Below are 10,598 nucleotides of genomic sequence, written 5' to 3' on the forward strand. Positions count from 1 at the left end.
GAGCTATTCAGGGACAAAAGGGAAGCTTCCCTAATTCTTTGAAAGGTAATTGATTTCTTTTAGGGACGATTTCTCTTGGGAGGATTGTAATACCTTATATATAGAAGGCCTTCATATGAAAACCACATCAATTCAGCAGTTTGCGAGATCCTTCGGTACACAGACAAACACACATCATGCTACTTTTATATAAGGATTAAACATAACTAATCAGGAATGATTTGATCAAAGGGTTTGCAAAAATTAATGTAAATAATAAGGGGTCTAAACAAAATCAAAAGGAAAATGTAACTTATCCTAAAGCTTACTTAGTATTTAGATCAGTTTTTGTTTATTTATGAAACATGTGACTTAAATATATCAGCTTTCTCATTAAATCAGTGAATTTTAGAATATTTTTGTGTAAAAATTAAACAAGGTAAAAATGATAAAAATAGTATCACGTAGCATCCGCTCGTTGTCGGTGAGGTAATTGGCTTAACACCGCGTCTTAGAGGTTATACAGTCCTTTACTTTTTTATATGTTTGATCATAACATTACATGTATTTTGCCTAAGTCTGTCAAAATGTTTAAAAAACAAACCTTTTTCGGCCTAAGATAATGAAACAGTTTCCTTACTTGCCAAGAAATCAGTTTTGGTGGTGTGATGACCAAGATGCTATCAAAGTACATGACTATTATAACAACTTATCTATTAAACTATGGTCCTTCTTTGTATTTGTAGCAGCCTCCAACCAAGAGAAATCCCTAAATATACAAACATGGTTTTTAAATTCTCGAATTCTCAAGGTAAATATTGTAGCTTTTAAAAGGTGATTATATTCCTTGTAATATCTTATAGCTGGAGGTTGCTACAAATACAAAAAATGGACTATAGTTTAAAAGATAAGTTGTCATTATGGTCATGCAATTTGATACCATCTGGGTCATCGTCACTATCAATAAGAGCATCTTTACACAGTGATCCTGTTACTTTAATATACGGATTTATCAAATTAAATCGAACTTTGATTTTCAGAAACTGTAAGCTAAATTCACTTGGTTCATCATTTCCAAGATGTTTGGGTTAGTGACATCTGCATTCTTTCTTGCCTGGTTGTATCCATACCTTTCAGCTAAAATATGGTATTTATAAAATCTTATCTTTAAGTGGCGCTGCTGCTCTGCGAGTGTTTATATCTGTCAGTCTGTTTTCCAAAAATTTATTGTATTTCTTGTATTAATCATTTATTAATTTTGTACCGTTAGGTTTAAAGTTCAAAACAAGCTGAATTTATTTCATATAATGATGAACAAGTCTCATAAATAAGGTTGGTCTGTTCCAAAAAATTTAAATAACTTGTTGGTAACTTCTTCAACAAAGAAGTTTCTCCTAAGTTGTAGGTTGGTTAAAATTATTTTCTTACTTTTAGTAACCTTAATATATTGACTTATCGCCAGCTTATCATTAGAAGGAGTCAGGCAAAGTATATAACAACTTATAAGTACTATTCTAAAGACAAATATTAACTTTTTAATAAATTTAGGCGTTTTCTTCAAGCTCCTGGTAATGATACTGAAGATTTCGTAACTGTATCTGCAGCTGCAGGTCCTGAACCCTTTGAAGATGAGAGGTGTTGCTACAAACTAAGATTAGGGATTTACAAAATTTCTTCTGAGGACATTATAAATTCTCAACAATTAGAAGAGGACCAAAAATTGGTTGGTCAAACTATTGATTTTATAGGACCTGCAGGCAAATCTGAAAGAAATTCTATAGAGAAAAAAATGAATATTATCAAAACTACAAATTCAAAATATTCATGTGATTTGGATAAAGATGTTTTATCAATACCAAATCAGATTCCCCTTCCAGATTCTGCTATAGTTTTGGATGACTTGAGAAATGTAAAGGAAAAGAATGAATTACAGGCTGGTTATTTAGAAGATGTATTACACCAAAAGAACATTGAGGCACTAAGATTGATTGGACAAAAGGCTTTTGTGATGAAGGGGTTCAATTCTTTAAATTGAATACAGTTCACGAGAGATCAGGGTAAAAAACTTAGAGGAAAACAAGATTTTGCTGAGTTGAATGAACATGAAAAAGCAATTATGGATATTATGGAAATAAGAGAAATTAGTGGAAAGGATCTTCAGCAATATATAAAACTTCACAAAGAGTATCTAAAATCTAATAAAGTTCCTGAAGAAAATACAGAATTAAATAATCTTTTCAAAAAGGAATTTTCATTGATTTTTTTCTTAATTTTCAAATCTTATATATTTATATTTCTGTCATTTTAATTAAAAAATAAAATCATTCTCTTTGGGGCTGTGACTGAGGCTGAAGTAGACTATAGCTGGGTATCAGGATTGCTGTGGCTAGGCAGAGTGTTGCCCAGTGTTGCTACAGCTTCCTTAGAGTGGCTGCAGCTGATATTAGCTGAGGATTGCTGCAGCTAAATTTTAATACGATTGCTTATGCTTAGTTAGAAAAAGCTGTGTTCAGCGAACAATTAGCTTTTATACAAAATTAAAATCAATGAAAATAACAGGTTGTGAAAAAAAAGAAGCATACCTATAATTTTAAAAATTTTGAAAATTGTTCAGAATATGAACAAAGGAATTTTTACAGACATGAACTTTATGAATTAAAAGTAGAGAATGATGCTGGTAGAGAATGGGACTCAATCATTGTCCTAGAAAAAGCAAAGTTAATCATAAATATTGAAGTTAAAACTGGAAACAATGAAGCAATTCTAAATAATGCAGCCAAACAGACTAGAAATCATTTGGTTTTCTTTAGGAAAATATTTGGTTGTCTACTCTCTAATGAATGGAAATTTGTTACTGCTGTATGTATGACTAACTATGTGTTTGAATCACAGAAAACAGTACCCTGTAAGCAATGCAAAAACTTTGTTCTTAGTAAAGAAGAACTTTATAATGTCAAACCCTGGTTGAATAGAATAACATCCTCTGAACCTAACATTTACTCGGATAACAGAAAAAATGAATATGAGGATTTATTGGTGAGATTAATAGGTTATGCATCAATTCAAAAAACTTTTCAAATGACCAAACTGTTCTTTGATCCTGTGAAGTACAGGGAAAATGCAGAAAGGATTCTTACAGGTGAAGATTCAGGCATTACTGGCGAAGGCGGTCTCAAAGGTGAACTGAGATTTGAGTTGGAAAAAGGATATGAAAATTTTTTGACTCCCAAATGTTTCATGTTAACCTTTGCACAACTGCAAGCAGTACACCATTCTGGTTCAAATATCATAATAATGGGAGACTACGGCACAGGAAAAACCTTTGTTTTGAAAGAAAGAACTAAAATTTGTTCACATAAGAATCCAGAAAGCAAAATAGCATACCTAGGTTTAACATGCAATGATTTGTCTTTTTATAGAACATCTTCTGGTCAATGTAATGGATCAATAATGAATTTTATATCTAAAAAAGAATTTCAGGAATTTGAAAATATTGAAGTACTAACCCATGAAGAATTAGATCATCATTATAATAAAAGCATGAGCACTGCCAAAGCAAGTTTATCTGAAGTGCTGAAGGATTTTTTCACTAAAAATAGTGATTATGAGTATATCTTTATTGATGAACTAGAAGCAAGAAAGCTTTCAGACTTCTTTCTACCAAATAAATCATATTGTGTTACAATCAAAGTTACATCAGGAAAGTAAGACAATCTTTTTATGTATTGAATTTTAAATCTTGCACTAAATCATTGTTCTAAGTAAAGCTAATTTTTTTCTTGTATTCATTCGAATCCGGTGGAAAGGAACCGGTACTCATCCATATGAAAAAACTATGTCTAGCATCGTATTATATCCAGTTTTCTACCAATATAGAAATGTACAATCATAAGATTAAAACCAGTTTTTTTAAACCGTGCCTTCGGCATCTCGGGGCTAAAAAACTGGTTTTAATCTTATAATTGTACATTCTATATAGGCGGAAAGCCATTTATAGTACAATGAAAGAAATAACTATTCTCTTTTTTTCCATGTAAAAAATCAGTGTGTCTGAAATTGTACTTTTAACATTTATTTCAAATTGTACCATTAATAATAAGAATAATTGTCAAATTTTTGTAGGTGATTCCACTCCCTAGTAGTTTTTACCCCTTTTCGGTCAGATTAGAAATCCACAGTCACTAGATTTCAGATTTAAATCTGTCTCAATATGACTCTTTGTTACCAAAGTTCAGATATGACAAAATTTGACCAAAGTTCAGATTTCAATCTGAAATTTAGTGACATTATGTCAGGTTATTTTCTCATTTTTGGCAATGCAAACAAATCTGACACAATATCACCAAAAGTCATATATGACATTTAGTGACATAGAGTCAGAATTGGGGAAATTACCTAATCTGACACATTATTGCCAAAAGTCATATATGACATTTAGTGAAATAGAGTCAGAGTTGAGAAAATTACCTAATCTGACACAATATCACTAAAAGTCATATATGACATTTAGTGACATAGAGTCAGAGTTGGGGAAATTACCTAATCTGACACAATATCACTAAAAGTCATATATGACATTTAGTGACATAGAGTCAGAGTTGGGGAAATTACCTAATCTGACACAATGTTACTAAAAGTCATATATGACATTTAGTAACATAGAGTCAGAGTTGAGGAAATTACCTAATCTGACACATTATTGCCAAAAGTCATATATGACATTTAGTGAAATAGAGTCAGAGTTCAGAAAATTACCTAATCTGACACAATATCACTAAAAGTCAAATATGACATTTAGTGACATAGAGTCAGAGTTGGGGAAATTACCTAATCTGACACAATATCACTAAAAGTCATATATGACATTTAGTGACATAGAGTCAGAGTTGGGGAAATTACCTAATCTGACACAATATCACTAAAAGTCATATATGACATTTAGTGACATAGAGTCAGAGTTGGGGAAATTACCTAATCTGACACATTATTGCCAAAAGTCATATATGACATTTAGTGAAATAGAGTCAGAGTTGGGAAAATTACCTAATCTGACACAATATCACTAAAAGTCATATATGACATTTAGTGACATAGAGTCAGAGTTGGGGAAATTACCTAATCTGACACAATGTTACTAAAAGTCATATATGACATTTAGTGACATAGAGTCAGAGTTGGGGAAATTACCTAATCTGACACATTATTGCCAAAAGTCATATATGACATTTAGTGAAGTAGAGTCAGAGTTGGGAAAATTACCTAATCTGACACAATATCACTAAAAGTCATATATGACATTTAGTGGCATAGAGTCAGAGTTGGGGAAATTAACTAATCTGACACATTATTGCCAAATGTCATATATGACATCTAGTGAAATAGAGTCAGAGTTGAGAAAATTACCTAATCTGACACAATATCACTAAAAGTCATATATGACATTTAGTGACATAGAGTCAGAGTTGGGGAAATTACCTAATCTGACACAATATCACTAAAAGTCATATATGACATTTAGTGACATAGAGTCAGAGTTGGGGAAATTACCTAATCTGACACAATGTTACTAAAAGTCATATATGACATTTAGTAACATAGAGTCAGAGTTGAGGAAATTACCTAATCTGACACATTATTGCCAAAAGTCATATATGACATTTAGTGAAATAGAGTCAGAGTTGAGAAAATTACCTAATCTGACACAATATCACTAAAAGTCATATATGACATTTAGTGACATAGAGTCAGAGTTGGGGAAATTACCTAATCTGACACAATATCACTAAAAGTCATATATGACATTTAGTGACATAGAGTCAGAGTTGGGGAAATTACCTAATCTGACACAATATCACTAAAAGTCATATATGACATTTAGTGGCATAGAGTCAGAGTTGGGGAAATTACCTAATCTGACACATTATTGCCAAATGTCATATATGACATCTAGTGAAATAGAGTCAGAGTTGAGAAAATTACCTAATCTGACACAATATCACTAAAAGTCATATATGACATTTAGTGACATAGAGTCAGAGTTGGGGAAATTACCTAATCTGACACAATATCACTAAAAGTCATATATGACATTTAGTGACATAGAGTCAGAGTTGGGGAAATTACCTAATCTGACACAATGTTACTAAAAGTCATATATGACATTTAGTGACATAGAGTCAGAGTTAGGGAAATTACCTAATCTGACACATTATTGCCAAAAGTCATATATGACATTTAGTGAAATAGAGTCAGAGTTGGGAAAATTACCTAATCTGACACAATATCACTAAAAGTCATATATGACATTTAGTGACATAGAGTCAGAGTTGAGAAAATTACCTAATCTGACACAATATCACTAAAAGTCATATATGACATTTAGTGACATAGAGTCAGAGTTGGGGAAATTACCTAATCTGACACAATATCACTAAAAGTCATATATGACATTTAGTGGCATAGAGTCAGAGTTGGGGAAATTACCTAATCTGACACATTATTGCCAAATGTCATATATGACATCTAGTGAAATAGAGTCAGAGTTGAGAAAATTACCTAATCTGACACAATATCACTAAAAGTCATATATGACATTTAGTGACATAGAGTCAGAGTTGGGGAAATTACCTAATCTGACACAATATCACTAAAAGTCATATATGACATTTAGTGACATAGAGTCAGAGTTGGGGAAATTACCTAATCTGACACAATGTTACTAAAAGTCATATATGACATTTAGTGACATAGAGTCAGAGTTAGGGAAATTACCTAATCTGACACATTATTGCCAAAAGTCATATATGACATTTAGTGAAATAGAGTCAGAGTTGGGAAAATTACCTAATCTGACACAATATCACTAAAAGTCATATATGACATTTAGTGACATAGAGTCAGAGTTGAGAAAATTACCTAATCTGACACAATATCACTAAAAGTCATATATGACATTTAGTGACATTTGAGTCAGAGTTAGGGAAATTACCTAATCTGACACATTATTGCCAAAAGTCATATATGACATTTAGTGAAATAGAGTCAGAGTTGAGAAAATTACCTAATCTGACACATTGTTGCTAAAAGTCAGATATGACATTTAGTGACATAGAGTCAGAGTTGAGAAAATTACCAAATCTGACACAATATCACCAAAAGTCATATATGATATTTAGTAACATAGAGTCAGATTTGAGGAAATTATATAATCTGACACATTGTTACCAAATGTAATATATGACTTTTAGTGACATAGAGTCAGAGTTGGGGCTATCACCATATCTGACACATTGTTACCAAAAGTCATATATGACATTATATTCATTTAACCGCATTATTTAAAAAAATATTTTTTAATGATTTAACTAGCGGTTTATCCCCTAGCATCTAGGTTCTCAGTATTTGGAAGGATAAAGAGGATCAGAAAAATACTTTTACACCATACAGTCTTTGAAATAAAAATTGAACAGCTTACAGCCATGCCTAAACCTAAATGAAGCTTCTCTAGAATTAAGAACTAAATTTAAAGCTGCAAAAAATTATTACTTGATATAATAGGATTGTCTCATTCACTTTTTAAAGTAATTTTTCCTTGGATGATAGGGTGTAATGTTATAAGCATAGCATTTGTACAATAAAGTCTAAAATTTAGGTATGTAAACATTAACTTTCCTTATATAGATGATTTAAGGATAACGCATGTAGAATATACATGGATATTATGACAGGGGAAAATTTGTTGTCAATTTAGGTTGCTAACATAGAACTTGTTTATTGTTCACTTCATTCATACAGTAGGAGGGTAGAGGAGAAGCTTCACATCGGTTCCAGGATGGTAATCTAGACTGTTTTCTTTCAAAACTAAAGTATAGTAATGGTTTCATGCTATTTGTCTGTAATTGAGCTCTTTTCCTTGAAATACAGAGCCACTAGATGCTATGGGCATGTCCACTAGTTTTTATAGAAAGCTTCATTACAAGAACATTAGCATCTTTGTTTGATTCTTTAGTATCTTTGATTGAAAATCTTTCATATTAAAGTGAATTTTAAAACAAATTGTAAATACAGTGAGTTTTTCATTTATAACCTAACGGATTTTAACAATCATTTATATCAGGGATTTTAAAAATTCGCAGTTATATTAAACAACAAGGATGCAAACATCCATAAGTAGGGAATCTAAAAAATTATGGTTAGATATATGGATAAAATAAACTATAGAGTATGTCATAAAAGAACTTAAATAAAATAAATCACAAAACCTTTTAAAAATGTATAGTGGTCTTTTGAAGCAGAAAGCTAATAAGAAAAATGTGAAATCTAAGAATAGATCTAGCATCAAACCAATAGCAAGTCTTTATAATAAAACTTAGTAAAGATATGTAGAATGTTGACTTAATTAATCCATAAAATTACAGCTGTTTATCTTGAACAGGAGTCAAGAAAATCACGCAAACTTAAAAAACTAGGAATCAATTTAGCACCCCAACCAATTAACATATCCTAATAAAACTTGCTGGAAATATGTAGAGTGTAAACTTATTCAGGATTGACGGCTGAAATTATCAGGGTTTGAATATGCTCATATTCTACATTTTTCCATCAAGTTTCATTAAGATTTGTTTATCAATTGCGGTGCTAGATCGATTCCTAGATTTTTAATTTTCATGAATTTAAAGGTTGTGTAGTAGCCGCCAACCGCTGGCAGCTGCTGGGGTCCGAACACGACAGCCGTGGAGAACAGAGGTTGATACTAGTTATGTAGAGAAGCTTTGCTTCTCTATATGTCACCAAACAAAATGCAGATTTACAGAGCGTGTTTATTCTACAACGGTCAGAAAATTACTAACAATCAATAACACAAATACATGGATAATGGGATAGTTATATCAAACATATAGATTACAATAGGCATATACATACAAGTCAGGATTAGTTCCCTTCAGCCCTGGCAGGGATGGAGGGAGCCAGCCGTAGACTAATTGTTATGGTTAAATAATCAGAATAATTTGCCACAATTAAAGAAATGAGTTTATTCCTTGGGAAGGGACTTGCATGGCTTCGCCCCTCTATACAGGGATTTGGGGACAGACCTAGCTTAGAGCGAAGCGACTCTACAACCAGGGAAAGTAGGGAGGGGATACCACAGTTGCATGATTTTAAAGGTTTTATGATTTTCTATTTTATAAAGTTTAATGTTTATTGTATGACACTACTCTATATTCAAATTTTCCTGATATCCCTTCATCATTTTTGAGCTTTGCTACTTATGGATGTTGTCATCTTTGTTTTCCTTATTCGCTCAGAAAGATAAAATACTACTAATAAAACAAGGATGGCAACATCCATAAGTAGTAAAGCACAAAAATTATGAATAGAAATCTGGGAAAAATGATGTATAGAGTATGTTATAAAAAAACTTCAAAAATAAAAATCATGAAACCTTTTAAAAATGTATGATGGTTTTTTGAAGCATTAAGTTAATAAGAAAAACGTTAAAATCAAAATTCGTGTTAGCACCCCAACCAATAGTAAGTCTTTAAAAAACTTGATCGAAATATGTAGAATGATGACTTTTTTCACTAAAATTCCACCCGTTTATCTTTAAAACTTTAAAAACTAGGAATCGATCTAGCACCCCCAACCAAAAAGGGTATCATAATAAAATGAAAATAATATGAAAATAATAATATGAAAACTTCAGCTGTCTATCATGTATAGTGATTGAAAAAAAATCATGAAAACCTAAAAATCTAGGAATCGATCTAGCACCCCAACCAATAAAGGCATCTTAATAAAACTTGATGGAAATATGTAAAAATTGAATTCATTTAATCCCTGAAAATTCCATCTTGAACAGGAATTGAGAAAATTGCAAAAACGTAAAAATCTAGGAAACGATCTAGCACCCCAATTAATAGACAGACAGACAAAACAATGTATAGATTAGATGCGCATATGTCATATCTTTGCTAATAATTTCAGCTGTCTATCTCAATTAGGAGCCGAGAAAATCACGTTTCCCCCATAGCGTCATTGATTTACAGACGGATGGACGGAACGGACGGACAGACAAAGCGAATTATATAGTAGCTTCGCTACTAACAAAGTGAATTATAGAGTAGCTTCGCTACTAACAAGGGTGATAACATCCATAAGTAGCTAAGCTTAAAAATTATGAAGGGATATCGGGAAAAAATTAATATAGAGCAGTGTCAAACCCTGATAATTTCAGCTGTCAATCCTGAAAAGGAAAAGAGAAAATCACGAAAACCTAAACAAACATCTAGGAATCGATCTAGCGCCCCAAATCATAATAAAACTTGGTGAAAATTTGTAGAATGTAAAATTGATTATTACCTAAATATTTCAGCCCTCTATCTTGAAAAGAAGTTGAGAAAATCACAAAAACGTAAAAATATAGGAATCGATCTAGCACCCAAAATAACAGACAGATGGACAAAACAATGTATATATTAAATGGGTTTATATAGTGGGAATCTTCACTAAAAATTTCAGCTGTCTATTTTGAATAGGAGCCGAGAAAAACTCGTTTCTACAATAGCGTTACGGACGGACAGACAGACGGACCGACGGACGGACGAAAAGACAGACCTTCG

At 31.9% G+C, this 10,598-nt stretch overlaps 1 protein-coding gene across 1 annotated transcript; it reads left to right on the forward strand.

The window, feature by feature from the left end:
• The first annotated feature begins 1,017 nt into the window (after positions 1–1,017).
• On the forward strand, positions 1,018–2,223 carry LOC145323206 (uncharacterized). Its single transcript, XM_080165657.1, has 2 exons — positions 1,018–1,126; positions 1,528–2,223. Exons 1-2 carry the CDS (start codon positions 1,059–1,061, stop codon positions 2,012–2,014), a joined length of 555 nt encoding a protein of 184 aa, XP_080021783.1. The 5' UTR covers positions 1,018–1,058; the 3' UTR covers positions 2,015–2,223.
• Positions 2,224–10,598: the final 8,375 nt, after the last annotated feature.

This window comes from Acartia tonsa, chromosome 6, assembly GCF_053477335.1.
Source record: "Acartia tonsa isolate MP-2025a chromosome 6, ASM5347733v1, whole genome shotgun sequence".
NCBI classification, from domain to species: domain Eukaryota; kingdom Metazoa; phylum Arthropoda; class Copepoda; order Calanoida; family Acartiidae; genus Acartia; species Acartia tonsa.